The sequence below is a fragment of the Hirundo rustica genome, chromosome 11 (genome assembly GCF_015227805.2).
Source record: "Hirundo rustica isolate bHirRus1 chromosome 11, bHirRus1.pri.v3, whole genome shotgun sequence".
Classification (NCBI taxonomy): domain Eukaryota; kingdom Metazoa; phylum Chordata; class Aves; order Passeriformes; family Hirundinidae; genus Hirundo; species Hirundo rustica.
In genome coordinates, this window is record NC_053460.1 from 10,907,729 (window position 1) to 10,931,002 (window position 23,274).

Below are 23,274 nucleotides of genomic sequence, written 5' to 3' on the forward strand. Positions count from 1 at the left end.
CGTGCATCCTTTGCTGTACAAATACAGCACTGGCCAGTGATGGTCAGAGCTGTTCTGAACTACTTCAGAATATTTAGAGATTTCCCTCAGTTGAAACATGAGTGTGCTGTCACTGTGTGGGAGATCCTGTGGTTAAAAGCTGCTGCAGGGACAGCAGATTGTCCTGGAGCCTCCTGTGCTGTGTGGTGAAGCAGCCACCCTCCTCCTCCTCTGCTAAGGGAGCAGCAGCTGGAGCTGGGGCATTCCCAGGCCCTGCCTGGTGCCTCCTGATGGAGCAGCAGGAGGGGACATGCTTGGAACAACCACAGTGACTAAACCAGGGCGGGAGTAAATCCTTTCCCTTGTGGTGTGACTGTGACTAAGATGTGATTCTTTATTTTTAAATCTTTAGTTGCAGCGTGAGACTGAAGTCCTTGCTGCAGACTTTGTAGTTTTGCACACACAAACATGAAACTGTGAGTTTATAAAGTCTTTATTGAAAAATACAATTGCAGTATTTTCATACAAAGTGAAGTAATGGAATATAGTAACAACAAGAATTGTCTGACACTTCCATAAATATTTTTACAGAAACATCTACACACTGGACTTCAGCTTTTTGTTATGCAGGTAAGAAAAAACATGTTTCTATTTTAATTTAGTTGAATTTATGCTGGAATTAAGTCTTAAATTTTCCTATTATTCAGAAGGGCAGGAATGACTGAAAATAGGGCTTTTAGCTTTTGCTTCCTCAAACGCCTTCTGGAACCTGAGTGTGCCACGTTTTACGTGAGGAACACACCCTCCCCAGCAGAGGACTGGCATCCTGTCCTGTGGGAGAGGGTTGATGATTTCCTAACAAGTCTGGTATTTTGGACCTATTTTAAATGAAAACAAGTGGTAAGTGTAATGTGCACCACCTGCTGATCCTGGTACCAGGGGAGGGATTTCTCCCAGGCAGCCTGGTTTAGGCCTTTTACAAAAACCAAAGCAAAACACAAAACCCAACTCCCAAGCCCGGTTGCTTAGGATACTTTGTGTTTAAGTATCGGTTGTACGAGATGGACATCACCTGCTGCTGAGTGAGCAAGGGCTACAGTGCCTGATGACCAAGAAAAGCAACCAGCATATAAAATTCCTTGAAAAAAGCACGCATCTCTGGCTTCCTGCATTCATTGCTACATATACATCGAGTTACAATGAATTCTTAATGCCATTTGCTGACAAGAGGAGCAATGGGCTGTCAGATTGAAATAAATACAAGAGTCAAATTGCTTCACTACAGAAAGACAGCTGAAGTCAGCCTTTGCAAAAAATATTCACATTTAGAAAGTGCCATTGCAAATATACAGCAAAATTCATCTGCCTTACACATGATGCTTCACAGCCCCAGCCCATCCCACAGCCCATCTCTTGGGAGCAGATCACTTTCAAACAGTGCACACCTCCCTTGGTACAGCAAAGGGCCACACATTAAAGCTCAACGCTGGCATGCTTCTCAAGGGCATGTGGAACATCCTGAATATGGACAGAGTCCATCCCTCCAGCTTCCTTCAGGGCTCAAAACACTACCCTTGGCCCTTTGCAAGGAGAAGGGGGACTGTGTGAGAATGTTACTCCTATGCTGTTATTTTGTGAGGGGGTGAGTGAGGAACCCTGACACTGTGGGTACGTTGGTGCAGGGCTCTGTGCTGAGGCACCTGGACCTGTCTGGCCCCAGCTGACAAGGGTGAAGCACTGACTAGAGCAAAGCAAAGCTGTAAATCCCTCCTGCAAGGTCCACAGCTGCGTTAGGGGTGTGTTCTCCAGGCAAGGCTGCAGAGGGGTCACTTCCTTGTGAAGAGCTTAAGCAGGGCCTGGGGTTGTGTTGGGGGTCTGAGGTGGATGGTGGATGGTGCCTGTCCCCTCATGCCCTGGCCAGGCAGGGAGGGAGGAGCTGTGCAGGCTCAGTGAGACCCTCGGTCATTGGCTACATCCTGGAGTCGTCTTAACAGAGCATTGTGGTTCTCCTGGCAGATTCGCTTGGCTGGGGCTTCAGTTCCATCTTCCAAGAGGATGCCTCTCTTCTTTGTGGGGGTTTCTCCAGTTCGAACCATGCTGTTGATTTCCTTTAACCTCTGGAGGGAGAAGAGGGGCAGAAGAAGGATGAGGTCTCTGTATTTTGTGACTGCCCCAGTATGATGTGAACTGTTGTTAGATGCATTGCAGTGGGACTGGACAGGCTCTTTTGTGGAAGTCTGTACTGTGCTAAGGCATTTTCTTCATAACTGTACTGGTTCTTTCCCCCAGTGGATTAAGTTTTAAGGGAGGTTGTTGTATGTCTGTGTGCAGAGCTCAAAGACCCATCCAGCCCTACAGCTCTGGGAGCTGCACTGGCAGTTTGAGGAGCCTTAGGTGACGATATGTGTGTTGGACAAGGTAAAACAAAATGTCGTGGTGCAGAGTGCACTCTACTTTCACTACCAAAACCAAAAAACAGAGTTAAGGAATTAGGAAATCAAACTGAAACCCTTTAGTCTCACCTTGGAGGGGCTGCTGCTGAAGTAGTAGAATATTTTCTCCTGGGGCGAGAGGGCAGCCTCATTTCTGTGTGGCGAGATGTACACGGGGTGGTGCTGGGAGAGCTGCACTCTGCGCGGGGAGCCGAGGCGCACGAACGGGTACGGCGAGAGCGGAGGGGAGTCCGTCTGCTCGGAGACAACAGAGGCACTCAGGGCTCACTGCAGCAAGGCTTTCCCACACATTTCATACCATACAGATGTGCAACAAACGCAACTTTCCTTGTGTTATTAGGCGAGATTTGTATTTTTTAATTTAAGGAAATTTCACTGCACGGTCAGAAGTTAAAGCTCCATTTATAAGGGAAAAGCCCAGAATGTGACTTACTGCATTTGAAGTGTACTTGAGGGCGAAGTCCTTGATCTGCTCGATGTAGACGTTGTTGTAGAACTGGATGAGGTCCCCGCGCTCCTCCTCCTCGCTGTCGCTGCTGGGGCCGCCCAGGCGGGTGGGGGTGGGCGGCGCGCTGGAGGGCTGCGGCACGGGCAGCGTGCTGCTGGAGCGCATCACCGGGCTGGAGTCACGGCTGCCTGCGGGGCACCACAGCTCAGGCACTGCGGGCACACGCACACACAGACACACACACAGAGCCACCCTCGGCACGGGGACCGGGAACCTGCTGACACTGGCACCCGTGCCTGTTTTGATCCCTGAGCGTTGTCCCTTATGCTAAAGTTTTGTTGATTTCCAACTTCTTACTGGATAAACTGCAAGGGATTTGCTGTAGGAGCCAAGCATGACAATATTAAAGAGCTGAAACTGCCCTTTCCAGCATTTGCGTTATACTTTTAGCAGGAGCTCTTTCTTGTTGCCACCTGGCACCATTTCAAGTAAAGAATGGTAGTCTTTTTCTGTCAGTAGGAGAAATACTTGGCTTGGCCATACGTTCTGCTAATGTAATGGGGGAAGTTGTGAAATATATGTATTTTTTTGCCTTCCCTCCCTGCCACCTCCCTCTGACACAAAATATTAATACCTACTGCTCATACCATCATCTGTTAAATACCTTGAAAACTGCTGGTAGGAATACACAGCATCACTTCTTCAGTTTCTTTCATAAAAGTTAATTCAAAGAAGTTGTGCCAGTTCACATATAAAGGGAAGAATCCCCAGAGCTGTCAGCTATGCTGAAATCAATGCTGTGGGTGGTGTTCCTATCTCTGCAGCCAGACAGTGCTACAAAAGAAACTGCTGCAGCTCTGTGGTTGTGATAAGAATAACTGTGAACATGGGCTAGCCTAGATTTCCTCATTCTGCAAAGACTCCAAAGTTCTTTGGTGTGTGAGCTGAACTCAGAGCTCAGGCCAGCACAGCAAAGTCCTCAGGCAAGTGCACAGGGGAGGGACTTGAAACTGTCAGAGTGGGTGCAATAAAAACCTCGAGTTAGAGCAACTTTTAAATACTATCAATGTATTCTTAATTGTGTCTATATTTACCCAAGGAGGAACTGTTTGGGGGGAAACAATGCAAAATCAGAATCTTAGTTTACGCACAGTTTTGGAAATGGAATTAAAGCCAAACACCTGGCATTTGGAATCACTCACTTTTTTCTTTGTTCTTGTCCTTGCTCCTGTCTGTGGGTGAGTTCTGCTGGCTGCCGCTGTCACTGCTGCCCGAGTGGCGGCGGCGGCGGCCCTTGATGAGGACGCTGCGATAGACCTGCAGGGACAGAGCGGCGTGAGCACCGAGGGTGGGGCAGCCACCCACTGGGAACAGCTGTCTGCATGATCCCTCTGCTGCCAGCCCTTCACTGTGGGACCAAACTGCTGCTTGCAAGGCAAAATGCAGCCTCCTGAGAGGAGTAATAGCCCACGGCACTGCCTCCTTAGGTTTTAAGTAAAGAACGTTTTCTATTTTAGGTACAGTTTAGCATAAAAAGCTTTCAGAGAGCTTTGAGAATGGTTCATAGACTGCATCCCCTTAATACTACATGTTGCTTTGTGATCTGTTCCCAAAATGGAATTAAGGCATTTAATAAACCAGACCCCACATGGTTAAGCAGTGACTGTGCTCACGTGACTCTTGGCTTGCGGCTGTGTCCGGTAGCAGCGCATGATGTTCTGGAATGATCTGTCTTCCTTAGTAACCTAAGGGGATGGACAGAAAAGGTTCAGGTTTTCTGCAGGTTTTTGGGTCTTTTGTTTGGCTTGGGCTGCTCATGTGTGTGCGTTTGTTCGGGGTTTTCTGAGGAAGGATTATTGGGAATATTACGTATTAAAGGAGATTTTGCTTGCTTTTTCTGTTCCCACTTTACCTTAGTCATGACATAGATGGCACACATCAGCAGCTGATCCAGGTGTCTGTCCATCATGATTTCAGGGCAGTGCACCAAGGAATACTCAAAGCATGTCCAGATCTTTTTGCGCAGCTCATCACACACATCGAGTTTGGCACAGAGGTCCCTCAGACGAACGCTGGCCAAGTGATACACCTGTGACATTGGACACTGTGCTCAGGGCCACAGCAACACTGCTCTTCTGACCCAGCAGAAGAGTAGCTCAGACTTGCACACTTGTGCAAATGCTAAGCCAAGAGAAGAAATAACTAAATTCAAATTTAACTTCTCTGTTCACGAGGCACAGACATTTTCAGTGAAGCTTAATTTCTAAGCTGTCCTAAGCACAAGAAGGGCACTGCATTGCCTACAGCAGCCCCTGGACCGAATAAAGCAGAAAGTCTCAAAAGTGAACCTCTTTCTCTGGAAGAGCCTTCAAGAAAAGAGACATCTTTAAGAATCTGCTGGCCAAGTACAAAATCTATCTCCACATCCTGATGTGCCACCACACCCCTTTGCTACTGAGAAGTGGCCTGCAGGTGAAAAACTACTCTTCAGGTGCATATAAATAATTAAGGTATAGATTAAATGTAATATGCCCTCATTATTACAGCCAGTAAGCGTGTATTTTTAGAATTATTGCACGTTTACCAAAATAAGAACAAAGCAAAGCAAACTTAGATCAACAAGTACCTTTCGGAAGAAGAGTGCAAGCGAGCCCATCTTGCGAGGCCTGGCGGCCGTGGCGCTGAAGTGCTGGCTCGGTCTCTGCTCCCCAGGGGAGATCTGCTGCACTGTTAACTGGCCTGGCAGCTGCAGAGCTGCCCCAGCCATCTGAGGGTTCAGGGTGCCAGCCAGGGTCTGGGCACTCAGGGGCTGCATGGGCCCGGACACAGCCTGGGGCTGGGTGCCTACATTCACCTGGACTGGGAAGAAAGTTATTCCTCCATTTTCATTGGCAATACCTGTAACGTAACAAAAAGAGCCTGAAATGAGAGCCAGCTCTGTGGGGGATGTGCGTGTGTGCGGTTTTGAGTTATTTTTAAAAATAATTCAGTACTTCTTTTATTAGCTAACTATAACTAGACATTTAGTATATTATACATGGAATTGTTTAATCAAAATACTTTGGAACCTTCATCATGAGCCAAGAAGATAATGAAGCTGAAGCTGGGTTTTCATACTAATGCAGATCTCCCTGGCTGTGTTCTGACACCCTGATGGAACAAGCCAGAACGGCCGTGCAGCAGCTTTGCCCTCACCTTGCACGGGTATTGTCACCGTCTGCCCGTTGTTGGCTGTCACGGTGGCCGTTGCCACCGTCACCAGGGTCTGGCCAGGCACGGGGGTGACGGACACGGCCTCGGGGCTCTGCACGGGCACCGTGCTCACCACGGGCTGCGGGGGCACCCTGAGCGCGCCGCCCTCGGGGGCACCGTCACTGTCGGCAAACAGGCGCCGCCGCGTGGGGTTGGCCGTGGGAGAGCTGTACCTGTCATACAGGGTGGCTGGAGGGGAGGAGAGACCTGGGGAGGAAAAACACACATAGGTATTTAACTCCTGTTTAATAATCCCTTGTTTTACAGATAAGTGATGGAAATCTAATGCAAACCAAAATATCATGCAAAGCTCTTCAGGAAAGGTTTTTTATAGACAGATTAGAGATGACTTCATCTTCAATAATGCTGTGTTTAATATTTTTCTAAGTTCGTGTATTGTATTTTATTTCTTCCAGTGGAAAAAGTTTGAGATGCCACATCATCTATAGCAGTTTCTTTTCTAGTATAACAATAAAGCATACCAGTTAGAGCGTAAGGTGTGTGTGTGCATGTATAAATACTGTTTAACACATACAAACACATGCTGTTCATATCCATCACCTGAGAGCACCCTATCAACGCAGCACTGTTCACACTGATACGATGAATCCATCAGTCTTAGACCTCTGATGCAACTCTGTGAGCTGCAACCCTTTACAAATGTTTGCAGCTGACTACATTGGCATTAAAGTAGCTTCCTCCCGTACATAATTTAATCTAAGTAAGCAATGTACAGCATGTTGTACTTTAAAAAAATCTCACCTTTTCCCAGTCCTCCACTTTCAGCACGAACCTCGTTTATTCGCCGTGGCGTCAGTGGTGAACCTACAGCACTGTTCCCAGCAGATCTCTCAAAGTACTGAGGTGGCATTACCTAAAATATTTATCCTTTTATTAGTGTCTGTATCACACATTAACTACATAGCAAATTTTTAAAAGCTACTGCACTACAAATTTTGAATAGCAAGTCTTTGTGGAAAAATAACAAGAAAAGTGACAAATTTACCCTAAGCCAAAAAAAAGCAGCAATGACTGTGCTGCTTTGGAACATACACACTGTAATAGTCTTGCTGTGGCTACTGTGTATACTTTTTACCACATTTCTTGTCTAATAATCTTTCCAAGTGTTACTGGTCCAAACCTTCCCTGCTTGACCATTTTGTTCACTGTTCTGCTACACCAATAAAATACTGGATAAAATATTGGGTGAGAATCATCTCTGCTGCCTGTCTCTGTTGCAGATGTCTCCACAGAGACGACCCTGACCAGGCCAGGGCACGCTGCACTTGCTGCTTTCCCTGCACTGCTGGGCTGGGACGGTGGAACTGCTACTGGGACATGTAAGGCCTCTCCCTCAGGGTACAAACCCCTGTGTCTACCCTGGTCTGATTATGAAAGCTATATAACACAGAGAAAGATGTGCTCACCTCTTCACAAGTAGGAACTTTGTTTTCATTCTCTCTGATCCTGTCCCACAGCACAGATTCCCGTTTCCATGCCATACTCTCCAGGATCTGTTCTTCGATGTGGTTCAGGTGCTTCACCACTTCCCGACAAAGGCCGTCCTCTGCTCTAATGAAAACCTCAATTACCTGTGCAGAGGATAATCATCATCAACATAAGGTACTTGTTTCATAGATGCATTTTTAAACAAAGATCTAATTCCAGTACTTGATTTTCAAGGAAGAAGAGACTATTAGAAATATGAAGGCTGCATTACTGTGACTCGGTCCTAGGCTGTCATACAGGTCAATGAGCACTCCTGACTTTGTAAGCATTTCTAGCTCTCAAACACATTACCTTGTAAAAATGATAAACTGGAATGTCAAATATTTCAGTGATGAATGGGAAGTTTCCAGGTGGGTTGTATGTAAAGGTGATGATCTCCAGGCAGCACGCCAGCAGAGACCTGTGAAACACATCTTGCTCCAGTATTGCCTGCAAGAGTTGCAAATTTTAAAGCTTATTTTACAGTGTAACTATAGAATGTTAAAACACTTTTTGTTGTCTCAACAGCAAGATTCTCAAGCCTACAAAAAGTGAAGCTGTCTTCCAGGGGACAGAACAGAATTCAAAATGAGCCACCTTTACTCATTAAAAGTTTAATCTATCTTTGTGTTTGCAAACACAATTCCTTGAACCTTTTTTCTTCCATTCAGGTGTACTTACAGGGTTCTTCTCAGAGATTTACCCTCATTTTAAATAGCTGACAATTCTGCTCTACATTTGGTTCTTTTTTTGCCGGTCCAACTTTAAAACCCCTTTGATTAGTTTTCCTTACAGATAAGTCAGTGTCTCTCAGTCTCTTCCTCTCTTGCTCAATGACTGACTCCAAGACCTTGTAGTAGAGCATCTCAGCACGACGAAAATGTTTACTAGCAACATCTGCAGGAAGTTCAAACAGAAGCAATATTGTTAATGCAATAAAAAGGTATTATAGACTTCATCCTCAGATACAGAAACACAACAGTAGCTTGTGTGAATTTCTGTGCTGCTGCGGATACAATACTTTCAGGACTAAACCAGATAATTTCAAGTTAATGTAGGAATCCTTCTACACTGCTCTGACTTGTGAATGCAGAGCAGAGTAACTTGCTACTGAACCCAGATTTGGTGACATGGCCATGTATAAGAACAATCCTCAGCACTGCTATAACAGACACAATTCAAATTCAGAAAAGCGCCTGAATGAATCCACCTTGCACTGTGCAACAAAAAGCACAGAAGCAACTAAGCTGACAAGAACAAAGGAAGGCCTTGTTAAGAAACAAGGTCAAGAGCATCTTCCTCATATTCAAGCCATCTTCAAGCACTTCAGATATCAAGACAACTTGGCAAATCATGTTTTTGTGTTTATACTGGCAGGATTTTAATACCTGTAATAATCCATCCTCATATGTAAGCCAAAGTTGCTGTTGGGTTTTTAAAGACTCCAGTTACTCAGATTTCCTTTACCAGCAGAGAAACCCATGCTATCACTAATATTCTTATATTTGAGAGAAAAAGTGGTACACTTCAAAGTCCTTTTCATTTCACTTCTTTAGTGCTGAAAGTATGATCAAATTCCCGTGATTCAAGCTAAGCTGATCATAAAATTTTACACAGCATTGAAATTTTCTATGTTTTAGGACCACACCAAAAGGCAAGAGAAGCAGAAAAGACACTTGTGCTAAAGCATAACCTGTATGTAAAACTTAATTACAAGAGATGCATGTGTTTACAGGCATTTTATGGATATGCAAAATGTTTCCCACCTTTGGAAAAATTACTGAATTCTCCTTCAGACTGAGTGCTCTGACAGTACACTTCATGCATTTCTTTTACTCTGTTTGCAATGGATTGAGAAGGATCTCTGGAGCATGACCTGAAAATAAAAACTAAACATTTTCAATACACTATTGCTACTAAGACCAAAAACACCCTATTTTTTTATATGCTGAAAGCATAAAAAATGGAAATACATTGCACAGAAATACAAACAGACCCAAATGTGTCTAACTGCACAACAGTTTATCCACATGGAAAATAAAGATTGGTTTGCATCTCCTTCAGTATGGAGTGATTTCCTGGGTAATGCAATTTGTTAAGCAGGAAGAAAAGTCTTGAAAATTTTATACTGGCAATTTGTGGTTAGAGAAGCTCAGAACTGCTGGGTTTTAAAGAGTGGATGTTCATCAACCTCCAAGGATAGATGAGTCTAAATAAAGAGAACAGTCCTTTGAAATGTAAATGTCTCTCTGAATTCCATTTTACTCCAGTGGTAAAAGACTGGCTCACATTTTAAATTACACTGTTCAGCATTAATGCTTGCTATGAAAGCCAGAATAGAAAATAGGATTATTTGGCTAAACAGCACATTTACCTGAGTATTTGCTCCAGATTTTCACTGGGGGCATTTTTCAGCCCTGCCAGCATCGTGTGCAGGCGGCTCAGGCTGTAGGTTGCTATGGAAACAGGTGTCACGTATGGGTTGCTCTCTTTAATATACTTGCGGCCAGTAAGGGGGGTTGTGATCCTCAGTGACTTGGACTGAAATGAAAAAATAACCACATATCCATATGCACTCTATAATGAACTTTGATAAAGGTCATAACCTAGAAACACCAGTCTGCAGAATTCTTACTCTGTGTAATGCAAAAAAAAAGGGCTCCTAATCAAAAAGCCCAAACCAGACCATGACTCAGGTAAGAGCCAGCAATGAAGAATTTGTCTATGTTGCTCAGATATTTGTATCAAACAGTTCTACATAGACAGAGGGGATGTGGCCTATGCTGAAGTGCAGATGCTGGAATTGAAAGGTGAAACAATTAGACCAATGTCAAAAATCCCGCCCCAAACCCCTGTACCCCTTCCTAGCCCAAGTAACAAAGGTAGCTGTAGCTCATAGCAAAGGTGTACTGAGCCAGAGCTTCCTTCCTTTCAGCAGGTTTAACCTTTAACATGAGATGTCCTTCTGATCAGCATTTTAGTTTATTTGCATCAGATCAAGCCATCACATTAAAATAATGTAACTTCAAGGACACCCCCTCAATTAGCACACAGCAAAATCAATGCATCTTCTAATTACCTAACTACACAGTAATTTCTTATAACAAATACATTACATTCTTCACCATGAAGTCCAGCTCCCAATACTCTGCCCATTTTCTCCCCACACTCTGAGTTGTGTTTTATTTCTGTCTCCACAGGCAGCCAGGGAGGGCAGCATATAAAAACAGCAACACAGACCATGTCAGCAAGACACACCTTGTCAAAATGCTGCTGCAAATTATGCTTCACTTGTACCCTTTCAGCTGTTTCCATGCCTGAAGGTGTGTTTAAGCACCTCGTGAGAGTTCCAATTTCTTCATCCGCATCCTCGCCAAGGAATATTCGCTCATCGAGATTTCCCACTGACAGAACATACTCCTCATAGGCCTTGTTGATGGCTTTGCTACAACAGAAAGGACAGACAGACAACCCCCCCTTTATTTAGACTGCTTTGTTCACCTGCTTACACACTGAACACAGTTCTGCCCTGGGGAAGTCTGCTTCAAATTTCTTTTGACCCTCACTGAAGCTCATTTAAGATCTACAGTAGCTTAAACATGACAGTGTTAAGTACATAGGGACATTATTTTCCCTATGTATCTGATGCCCTGCCATTTATCCAGCTGCAGGGAGAACACAGCAGAATACTCCTGTTACCTGGAAACTCCACAAAATTTACACAGCATCGTGTCATAAACTACAGTGAACCACTAAAAGAAAGTCCCACCCATAAACATCTCTAAACACCACCAAATCCATTTCTTTCCCTCCCACTTCCTACTCAGTTTGCTCCCACAGCTTTTTCATAATGACTCTGAGTTACACACACACCAAAAAAAAAAAAAAACCAAAACCCAAAACTGAAAAGAGAAACACAAGAACAAAAGCAGCCATCAGGTAGCACCATCCTGAGCACCATTCCTCCTCCAAGCAGGCCTCAGCCCCCAGCACTGCCAGGAACAGGCAGCAGTGCTGGGTGGCCATGACTGCACACACAAGTGCCACCAGCGCTCAGGTCACGTAACAAGTGCAGCTGGGCCACAGAGGGACACCATGCAAAGCAAACCACCAACAGGCACTTACACGCTATCTCCAAAGTTCCCAGGATCTAGAAATCCCGTCAGATTTTCATCTTTTCCTTTTAAAAGCTGTAAGACATTTAAGAACAAAGGATGGGCATTTCATTTCTTATGAAGGTTTTGAAGGTAACAAGTAAGGAGAGATTTTTCTACAGTACAAATTTACCGACCAACCTTTTTGTCAAAAAGCTTCCGAATATATGGCTTCCAAAAATGTTCCTTTATACCTTTTGCTTCTAAAACTAATCCATAATGTAAAGAACACAGTTTTTCAATGATGCAGGGAGGATCAGATGATACTTTATAATCCTTACTATGGAAGTCTTCAGGTAGACCTACAATTCAGAATATTGTATGATTTAATTTTACAAATCCATGTCCTGCTTTCTTATTAAACTTAAATTCTATGCTGTGTAGTCAAGGTAGTTTGAAATTCAAACTAATTAGCAAAAAAATTAGCTCCCTTGAAAGAACTACTAATTATGTAATACCCACTCAACTAGGTAATGTCATCAAAAGCAAATTTTGAGTTAAGAGATTTAAAAAACTAGTTACTGAGTGATAAAAATTACATATATCAATTGTAATAAGAAAAAAAAAATCAAACACCAGTGAACTACAATATTTATTTGAGCTAAGGGTCCCAGGTCATATCTGACACACTACAAGTGAAGGCCAATCCTGTACAGCACTGAAAGTGAAGTGCAAGCCTGGGAAGAGTTACATGAGAAATTCAATGGCAGCTTCTCACCACACATTTGAATTTGTGGTTATCAAGTCAGCCTACACTTCCATTCTCTTCAGAAACAGAACAGCAGCAATCCAGAAATGAGAGAGAAACAAATCTGCTATTTGAGCCCTGGGTTCTTCTGAACTGTTGTATCACAGGACATTCCAGTCTCACTGTGTGCAGTGATGGCTGTGTCATTATGCACTCTGCACTGACATTAAACCCTCTTAACTCAAAGCATTACTCTGGAACTTCCTTCAAGGGTCTTTCCACAGTACATCAGATTCTTGACCTAATGGATTACTGACAAAATTCACTAGTCTGTTATTACATACTACATTAATAGGAATGGAACTGAGTAGCCAGATACAGAAAATGTTAATTCTCATGTATTTCAAATCAACTTCTTTATTTCAACATACCCTTAAAATGAGGATTCAGGAGTTCTTTACGGTTAGGACACTGCAGAGCATTCCCATACACGAGATCCAAAGCACATAACAAGAGATGGTAGGAATTGACCAAGTCATCACTGATCATAGGAAAATTTCCTGCAATATTAGAAAGACATAAAACATAAAATTAGCAAGGATTTAAGAATTTTTTAACCAAGAGACTGCTGATGTTTGTATTACAATCAATAATGGAATCTTGGAAACACTTTGTTTGACTGTAAGTGCTTGGATAGCAACACAGTCAGTAAAGCAGACTCACAATAACACAAATATAAAAGCAAAATATTTTTTTCAGAAACAACAACAATTGTGAAGGAACTCAAATATATTGTGCTGTTTTGAAATCAAACCTTGCCAAAATGTTGATAAATAAGCTGTTGATGTTGATAAACAAGCTGTTGCTGCTCCCTCATTCACAGTAATCTCATTAACCAGTGCATAAGTAACTTGAAGCAGCACAAACTGTACAATGCAAAGTGCCTCTAGGAAGAAAAATGTGCTTCTGTAACTCTGGCAGCACCAGCCCCACTGCCTGGCAGAGCCACATCCTTCACTGGATTCCCACTGCACCTGCCCAAAGCAAAGCCTGCTCTGAAGGCCAAGGAGGGGTAGAATGGGTTCTGAGACTCGACTTTCCCCCTTTTCCCCAACTTTGCATCGCTGTAAACAGCTGCAAATGTCTTTAACTTTAGCAAGGCTAGACCCAGGTTTTCAGATGGTCTAGAAACTGCTCCCTCCTTCAGCCTCTGCCCCTCACTCCCAGAACAAACCTGTACTTAACTAAGTTTTTTTTTTTAACAATCTTTTTTCTTGCAAAAAAATTGCTGGGGACATACTCATTATAAACAGTAATAAATATAATTTCATTTCTCTTGTGCTTTACAGAAAAGCTAAAATGTGCCTGTCTCTGATCTGGTTTATGAAGTATTTTTTATCAATCGTTTTCCTGCAGAAAAGAGTCCTTGTAACATCTTCACTCTTTTAACACCTTTCACAAAGATTACAATCAGAGTTGTACATTACTCTTTACTGAACTCATTTATGTTTATGATATTCCTCTATCTAGAGGAGTGGCCACAGCCAAAAAGAGTTTGGTAAAATAAATTATACAATTAATCAATAACATAAATCACAATTCTGTTACTTTCTATGCACAACATGATGGTTCTATTACTCCTTAAATTCTAATAACTCTTCCACTCTTCCCACCCTCCCTTTTTTCTCAGGGAAGTTCCAAATCACTTAGCTGAGCCCCCTCTGAAGAAAGGGTTTGAAGTCTTGAAGAAAACTATCACAGAGTAATAAACTCACTTAGAACACATTGAAATTGATCTATATGATTAGAGAATTCTTCTCAACTATGCTGGGTTTTTTTTTTACCAGTAACATACCAGTTTGTTCAAATTTATGTTATTTTCTGGTTCCATGTTTGTTATAAGTAAAATAATTTCAATGCAGATAATTTTAACAATTTTAAATAATGAACCCTAGATGAAATTTTAATTAATTTTACCAATTATCAGTTATTTCCAAATCATTAAAGGTTCACAGTAAAGCAATGAAAATCCTTAATAATATTAGCAAACTTTTAATCAATAAAATTCTCAAAGTAACTGCCGTAACACAGGTTCAGCTCCACAACCATGATAATTACCATGGCAATCCTTACTGTCAGCACAAAAATAAATTTAATTTCACAGTACCAGTAGTTCCACAGTAATTTTTTGTTGCTGACATTTCACACAAGGCTCCCTTTTGCAACCTCGTACCAAATAATAAAAAAACAGAGATATTTTTTCGCCCCTCAAAAGAAATAAAAGAGTTTGAAGAGCAATTCTTACAAAGAGCATGCTGAAGCAGTCCCAGTGAAGAAGGGGCTCCCTGAGTGTGCAGTGCACGAACTGAAGGCAATGGGCTGCAGGAGCAGACAAGCCTGGGCCTGCCACCGATGTGTGGTTGCTGTGATAAGGATTTACTGCTCACCCCAAACCACACAGCACAAAACCTCACACCAACACCTAATGCCTTAATAGTCAACACTCGCTTTCCATTTCTGTGCTGCCACACTTTAATAACCGTTTAGTAGCTTTAGAGCTTCTATGCATTGTACGTTTTCCTTTTCCTTGTAAAATTCAATCAGATGTGTTATCAACATGGTGCTCTCTCTCCATAGGGATAGTTACCATGTCTGAAACTGCTTGTAATTAACACATAGTTATAATTAACTTGTAATCGATGATGCAGTTACTCAAACATATCAGTCAATAACTTAGCAACAGGAAGACCTATAAAGCCCCTCTGCATCTTGTCAACTCTCCAATCTTCCCACAGAAGTGAGGACTTTACAGAAAGGAAAAGAAAAACCTCTGATTTTCCAGACTGAGCTACTTACTCTCTCAGGTGCCTACCCCTGGTAAGGAAGTGAAGTCCTGACTGACTGGAAATAGGTACAGTACTAACTCCTCTGGGCTCAGTGGTTGAAATCACGCTGTGTTTCAGGCTGAAGGCACCACATTTGTTTAAGAAAGACTTCTCTTGCCCAATAAGGTGACATTTGCAATCTTACAAAAAGGTATCTTCCTCACAGGATGGAGTGCTGAGTGCAGCACTGTGCCCCAGCACCCCTTCCTGACCTCTGTGCAGGGATGTGGTGCTGAGGGTCCAGCACTGCTGCCAGGAGCCCTCTGCAGTGTGGCACAGTGTAGAGAGAAAGGCCTTGTAAACAAAGTTCTGTGCTGAGCAAAATTAGTGCCAGGCCATTCAGTACTGCCACAGCCTACTCTGTCCTAGCCTCCAAATCATCCAGTTAAGGAAATCAGAGCACTGTAGGGATCTTAACACTGAATCACTTTTAAATTTGAAAAATCACATCTCACCACACACTCCCAAATCAAAACAAAATTCCTTTTATCCCTTTCCTTGAAGGAAATAAAATATTAGCTTTCCTCTAATAGGTGTTTTATTCTGGGAAAAAAAAAAAAAAAAGTTATGCTACTGGACATTATCAGTGGATCTGAACCTACAGTGATGCTCTTTCCGTAGAATGTCAATCCTGTCTTTACTTTCCTCAAAGTACTACTTCACTTACACATCACTCACAGTGAACACTCAGCAAAGCAGGACTTGAAACAAGGCCTAGTGATGTGGAAACTCTTTCAGACAAGATTTGACGAGGAAAGATTTTAGACTATATGTGCAGTGACTGAACAACTGAAGCCTAAAATGAGGATTTAATCCTGGTCCTTCCCTTTTTCTCCCAACAGTCACTATCAAGAAAGACATCTGAAATTCTCTACAGTTCTTATAAGCTTTAAGGCTGCTCTTACAATAAAGGTTATAGGTACACTGCACCTAATGGGTGTTTTAACGACCGATATAAAATAATGACTAATAAAACTCTGTCTGCTGTATTTAAATCCTTTCAGATCCCTTACCTTTTGCATGAACAAACAGCACCCAACAAAACTGGAAAACTTCGGTCACAGTACAAGGCTGTCGTCTTTTGGAGGAAAATACAGCAAGAAGACAATAAGCTCAATGAATCAAAACTGATATATCATCATACAAGAGTCACTAATTCAAATAGCAAACTAAGCTTTCTACAGTGTGGCCAAAATATTACACCCTTCCCACAAAACCTTGACTAAAGGAAATACAGAAAGATGCACAAAACCTAAAAGAGGTTTAGTGTAGGCACAACTGGAAGCCCAGACCCAGCCTGCAAGTTCAATTCCACAGCCCTCTAAATACAAACAGCAACAAAGAAACAAAGTTTCTACTACAGAGAAAAAAACCCACAATATCTCGAGGTATGAAGAAATCCATGGGAATTACTGGGCAGTGAAACAGACTGAGCAGTACTATCAGTTATTAAAGCCATACAGATCATAAAAGGATCAAATTCTTCTTGTCTTTTCCCATCCTTGCAGCACCAGTGCCTCCCTTGCCTACAGGCTGAAATCTCTCCCCTCTCCCTCATCCCCCAAATCGTCATAAACTCAGCAGCTTTAGGATTTCCTGCCCCTGTCAGATCTGAAACTGAAAAAGAGATTAAAAATTTACTATAAGCAAGGACAAAGCAACTCTGATATTATAAACAACAACTGTGAAAACCCAGCCAAAATACAACTAAAACAACCAAACAACTTCATTATATTTTCACTGAAATAATGCTCTAAATCAGTCTGAAAATAACAGAAACACACCTCTGTTTTCTTCCTCTCTGTTGACGAGGTTGATCTTCTTGAGGATACCTGAAAATATCCTGAAAAATGGGCTCATACTTCTTAAAAATGACTGCAGAAACGGTGAAGTTTCTCTCTAATCTCTCGGTTCGCTCTCTGAACTGGGATGGTAGATTTGCCATGTCTTCCCACTTCTTCATCTTGTTGAAAAACTCAATCAAGCTGGAAATACCAAATGGGTTATATCAGAAAGGCCATTTGTTTCTCCTGCAGAAATGAACTCTACATTTTCAACAAAAGTGCAATTTCTACTGCCCAAACTGCTGATGAAATGGTGGCATTGCAAGCATGACAACGAACTCAGAGCCAGTCCTTCACTCATAAACATGGATGAGCTCAGACAGCTCATGAAATATTTTTAGATTCTGGGCTGATAACCATGTTAACTATGTACTCACAGGTCTGGCATCTTCTCACAAAGACAAAATCAACTCCAACAGTTAGATTAATCTGAAATCAGGCTTGCCTCGTTTTTCTGATTAATTCATTAATTTAAATAAAACAACCTGTGAGATCTACAATGCTAAGAATATTCTACAAAGTATGAAAAACCTCTTAAGCTTTAGTAAATTGCACTTTACCAATTTGGCTTTAGCTCCTTTTCTGCTTCTTTATCTCCACTTTCTTTTTCTGTGTTATTAGTCTTGATAGCTCAGATCACAGAAACAATTTATCAATATTCAATTCCCTGAATTTCTGATTTGGAAAACAAAAGCATAAAGAGGAATGCTTTTGCATTGTTTAAATCAACAGCAATGCTTAAACAGTAGAGGAAATGGGACTAAAAGTACATAAGAACATTCTTTCTTTTTTTTTTTTTGTAACAATCTTTGGAATTTTTAGAAAACAATGAGACTGCTAATAAATAAAGTCAATTGTTTCAGAAGCTTTTCTTTTTTACTTTATTGACATAAATGTTTGGCACAAATTTGTTCATCAGATTCTGACCTCATTCAGCGCCTTTAGCAAGAACATGTGAAAAGTGAAGTTTTCTTATGCAAAAAATGGAGATAAATCTTGTAAACATTTTCACAGCTAACTACAAATGGTATGTCATGTGAGAAGTTTACACTCTGCACACCCTAAAAATTGACTGTTCTTCAGTGACTGGCTTCTTTCTCCATTGAATGAAGGAAGTCAATCTCGTATTTTGAAAACCACTGTTTTTAGGAACATAGCACCGAGCCAAAGGAGCTGCCCTACTTCTGTAGCAGTGAGCTATAACACAAACATTCCAGAGATATACACTCTACCTTCAAAAGCAGGAAACAAGAAACACATTCAGCTTTTATTCTCTGTTTCCAATTTCACAAAGTGATGAGCACTCTTTGAGATTTTTTAAGTCTAAAAATCAGCAAGAATAAAAAGTTACCTTTGGTCTGAACAGCGCAGGATTCTGGTTAAGGATACGTAATTTCCTTCCGCTGTTCCTCTGCTCACAGTTGGAATTGCTTTCCTGCAAGCCACGTACAAGGCACAAGCCAGCCAATGCATGTCATTTCCCTGTGAATCAAAACATCAGGCACCTAAAAAACTTCACTGAAAACAAAAACATGCTTTTCAGCTACTCCAACATCAGCGAAAAACACTGTCCTGAACAGATGAAGCTCAACCAGTGAGAAAGTTGATTTGCTTGCTTCAAACTTCTGTTGTGCTCTGGGTTTTTAACTGCAGCAGAACAGGTGCTAAATAGACACGGAACCACATCAAAACTAACCTTACTAGTCGCCATTATGAATTCACATTTGACTCCAAGTGTGAAATATGTTTTGAGTATATGAAAATATATTTTCAGTGTTGTTCTTCTACGGCATTTTGTACTGCTTGGATTTAAAAGAAAGAAAAATAAAACAAAAAACCCAAAAAACTACAGTTCTTGCAACCAAAACATTCTTCTGCCCTTACAGCTTACAGGACAGTAGGAAAAGAAAAAACATCGCTTCCATTTTGCTCTGTATTACACAGCAGAACAATTATTCAATCTGGTACCTACAGACAGAAATTAATTCTAACGAGAACTTAAAATTTTATTCTCCGTCTTTGATCAGATAGTAACACTTCAGTGGAAAAAAGGACGGGTAAAACAAGGGGCCAAACTGAATTGGATGCGGTGGTTTTACGTGGCTCCGCGATGCCACGGGCCGGGGTGAGCGCTCACCTTCGGGGACAAGGCTCGGCTCTCTCCCGAGCATCGTCCGCGATGTGACAGAGGCGCGGCCGGAGCGGGGCTCCTCCTTCCGCACGGGCGGCCCCTGCCCCGCAGCACCGAGCCCTGCCGGGTGCGGAGCCGCCGCAGCTCTGCCCCGAGAGCCGCCCGGTCACCGGGAGGGCAGCGCTGGGGGGACCCGGGAGCTGCCGAGGGTTATCACAAGCGCCACCTTTGCCGTAGGCAGGCACCGAGGAAAGGCGCTTCCGAAGCTCCCGGGCGCGTCACCGCGTGTTCCTGTTTTCAAGAACGACGCCACCAACCCTTTACCTTTTACCCTTCACCTTCCACGCTTTACCCCGCAGCCCGGGCCGTGCCGAGGCCGCGGGAGCCCCCGGGAAATAACAAACGCCATCACACCTGCGCTGGGCATCTCCGCGGGCCCCGCGCGGCTGCGGAGCGGCGCTGGCCGAGGCCACTGTGGCGCTCCTCGGCCGAACTGCCGGGAGCCGAAGGACCGCAGCGGCGGGGGCTCTTCCATTTTTGACACCTTTCCGCCGCTATGACTCCCAGTCGCGCTGGCTATTCCCGGCCGCCCGGGCGGTGCGAGGCGGAGGCCGCCGCGTCTCCACCGCCGCCCCTTCCCTCCGCGCTCCCCTCGGGCCGGCGGCGGCCCCGTCCCCCCGTCCCTCACCTCCAGGGTGTAGTTGCGCCTCATGCTCTGGTAGCTCAGCCAGGCCTCGGCGCGGGCGCGCTCGTCCATGTTGAGGCTCCTGCAGAGCTCCTCGTAGCGTTGCCGGGTCTCGCCGTCCTCGCCCGGCGGGGACGGGGCGGCGGCGGCGCCCCCCGCGGGACCCGGCTCGGCCCCGGCCGCGTCCTCGCCCGCCATGCCGTGCCCCGCCGCTGGGGGGCAGCGCCGCGCTCCGCGCACCGCGCCTGCGCCGCCGCCCCGCGCGTTCGAATCCAAACACAGCGGGACGGGCCCCGCCCCCGCCGCGCGCCGCGCCCGCTCATTGGCCCGCGGGGGGACCGCCCGCCCCGCCCGCGCGCAGGCGCACGGCGCGCGCTCCTACCCTGCACCGCCAGGCGCGCCCACGGCACGGGGCGGGAGCGCGCCAGGCGCGCGAGCCCCCGGGCGGGGCGGGGCCGGGGCCGTGAGGGGAGCCCGGAACGGGCAGAGAGCGTCAGTGCCGGGAGGGGCTGTACGCAAAATATACACACAGATAGTGCGGGTACGGGCTGTACGCTAATATATACACAAGTATGTACCCAAATATATACACACAGGGCGGGGTACGGGCTGTACAGAGGCAGTGGGGGGAAGGAAAGAGAGACAGAAATAGCTCCCCCTGGTCGAGTCGCAACCGAACCGACAGGAGGCTGCCAAAAATAAGATTTAAGTCCTAGAGCAGATACGTGTCAATTAGGCGATCAGTAAAACAAGCTGACCTTGATTAACAGATCGATTGACCCTGTCGGCTTGATTTTGTATTACTGGTATTTCACGAATGCTGAAAGCTTCAGGGGAAAAAAAAATAAATGTCAAGAAAAGATCACTTGGCTGACCTGAGATGTGATTCGGGACACCAATACGCACTGGTAACCCAGCACTGAGAACAGCAGGAAGACCGAGCTGGCACTGGAAAATGGTGATGCCAGCAGGGTCCCACCCATACCTGCAGCCCCCAGACTACCTGAACAGCTTACAACATTTAAAATTAGTGATTAGGCTGTATTCAATATCTTACATTTATTTTTTTTTTTTTAGTAACACTGTGGCGCTGTGAACTTTGCAATGAGGTCAAGCTCCCGCTCTGAGATATGCAGGGCATTGATGGGAAGCTCTCTGCCACCCACAACACTATATAAATGATTTAGGGCTTTTCTGTTTAACTAAATTTACAGTATCTACTAAAACTAAAGCAGTGATAACTTATTACAGCATTTAATTTCTACTACGAAATATTCATCTACTCTTTAAAAATTCTTCATATAAAGAAAAAGGAACAAACCCTCATGATATCAGAAAAGAAAGCTGACTTTAAGGGGAAGGTTATTATGCTGTGATTACATCTGAAACTTCCCTATGGTTTCAGGCATCCAGGCTTTGTAAATAAATGGTTTAACTTGACTGCTCTTGTGTAGAAAACTTTCAAAGTTTTCATTTAATGGTATACTGAAAACTCAGACAAAAAACATTTAAGTGAAATCTTTTTTTATCCCTGAGGACTTAGCTTCACTTGTTTCACCACTTCTCTTTCTCTCCTGCTCCTCTCCCATTAAAAAGATGCAAGAATAATAGTTATCCCATACGGCATGTTAATTATTTGAGTAATTTTGAGTACTGGACTCCATGCTAGATCTACCAGTATGACAAGTAACAGCCACAAACACTGTCTCAGCCTGAGTCCCTCACAGCTGCTTGGCTACTTCCCACTAACATACATTTTCTACTGTCCTGTAGTCCCAGAAATTTTCCCCATGAACATGCTCTTGACCCTTGCTTTGAGCTGCTGCACACAGGTGAAACACTGTCAAGAGGAGGAGCTGACATGGCAGTTCCCAAATCAATTACTTTTACTGTCTGAGAACAGAAAACAGTGGTAGGACTACTACCAGTTTTGGTGAGCCCTAGGGAAAGTGCTCTCATCTCTCCAGATGATGACATTGTATCAGACATTAGGATCCCAAGCATTTCCACAAGCAGCCTTTTATTCATGAGACCTTACCTGGAACACTAATAAGAACTGTGCACTGTCAGGTCACCTTTACACTGGAAGCACACAGGAGGCAGAGCAAACAAGCCCTCATTTTCCAGTTTAACTTCATGAAGGATCTCTGGCATTGCATTTTCCTTCCTTCCTTGCATGAGAACCTGAAAGGAGGCAGCATTCAATTTAAAAGAAATCATAAGTACTTGGAAACCTATTATCTTTATTTCCTTTTCCTGTAAATGTAACAAAGAAATTATACTGCCTGTTTGTGTAACATTAGGGACATTTAGATAAGCCAGGGCAGTTATTTTGTAAACTCCTGTGGCTACGCCAGTACAATTAGTCTGCTCTACAGACAACACCACGAGCCCAAGGACTCAACAATGTGTAAATGTAGAATTTTAAATGTTGGTCAGCTACAGCAGTGTAAATCCCACACTGCACTGAAACAGCCTGCTCACGGGGAAGGTAATTACAGATGTAATAGAACTAGATCAGGAGCTGCTTATAAAACAAGCTGTTAGTAACATGCACATCCTGGATTAGTTAATGTAACACTACTATGCAGATCTCCTTAAATTAATCTTGGACACCAGGCACATTTCATCTCACTACAGCTTAAGACCTTCATCCATGAAAATGAAGATTTGATGATCAGCACTGTCACACTGAGCAATCCATGAAAAATATATTTCTAAATAACATGGCATAAATAATTCTCAGAGACAAAATAAACGAAACAGGACAGGGCTTTGTCCTGAACACCTTGTAAGAGTCTTATCATCATACCCCACATACTGTTCGGAAAAAAAATGAGTGCCTCAAACTGACCACCAATCTAGTGCCTAGGTCACCTGTTCCTTTGGAATAGATCCACTGCAAACTAGATCCTTTTGTTAATTAAAGGTGTCCAGACCAAGAAGACTGGATTCTAAAACTAATAATAATTAAAAAAAAAAAAAAAAAAAAAAAAAAAAAAAAAAAAAAAGAGAGAGAGAGAGAGAAGTTGAGAAGAGAGCTCATGTATATGTGAACTTTTATCACCTGTGTACAGATCTGCAGAAGAAGCTCAAAAAAGATGACCAGGATATGAAGACAAAATTCAGACTGAAAGAAATAAGGATACCACTGAATCATTCAAATTCAATGACAGGTTAAAACAAGGTGACACCAGACAAGCAGGAGATGACTCTGGTTCAGGAGAAATGTCTGTGCCCTACACGAAATATAACAGTTAAGTGCTA

At 43.4% G+C, this 23,274-nt stretch overlaps 1 protein-coding gene across 1 annotated transcript; it reads right to left on the reverse strand.

Moving 5' to 3' along the window:
* Positions 1-457: 457 nt before the first annotated feature.
* RBL2 (RB transcriptional corepressor like 2) lies at positions 458-20,205 on the reverse strand. Its single transcript, XM_040074927.2, has 22 exons — positions 20,011-20,205; positions 18,543-18,673; positions 17,132-17,332; positions 16,361-16,425; positions 12,894-13,022; positions 11,916-12,076; positions 11,746-11,810; positions 10,879-11,065; positions 9,995-10,161; positions 9,387-9,496; positions 8,414-8,517; positions 7,933-8,070; positions 7,560-7,724; positions 6,895-7,006; positions 6,076-6,339; positions 5,507-5,778; positions 4,793-4,969; positions 4,554-4,625; positions 4,083-4,197; positions 2,866-3,068; positions 2,502-2,666; positions 458-2,096 (listed from the first exon to the last, which is right to left on the reverse strand). The coding sequence occupies exons 1-22, from the start codon at positions 20,203-20,205 to the stop codon at positions 1,926-1,928; spliced, it is 3,369 nt and encodes a 1,122-aa protein (XP_039930861.2). The 3' UTR covers positions 458-1,925.
* Between the last annotated feature and the right edge of the window lie 3,069 nt (positions 20,206-23,274).

What these genes read in the sequence shown, in the direction of transcription:
- RBL2 (XM_040074927.2), bottom strand. Translation starts at nt 20,205, where the DNA reads ATGGCGGGCGAGGACGCGGCCGGGGCCGAGCCGGGTCCCGCGGGGGGC. An exon ending in GGCGCAACTACACCCTGGAG is followed by an intron (nt 18,674 to 20,010) that starts GTGAGGGACGGG and finishes TTTGATTCACAG; the next exon opens with GGAAATGACATGCATTGGCT. An exon ending in GCTGTTTGTTCATGCAAAAG is followed by an intron (nt 13,023 to 16,360) that starts GTAAGGGATCTG and finishes CTAATATTGCAG; the next exon opens with GAAATTTTCCTATGATCAGT.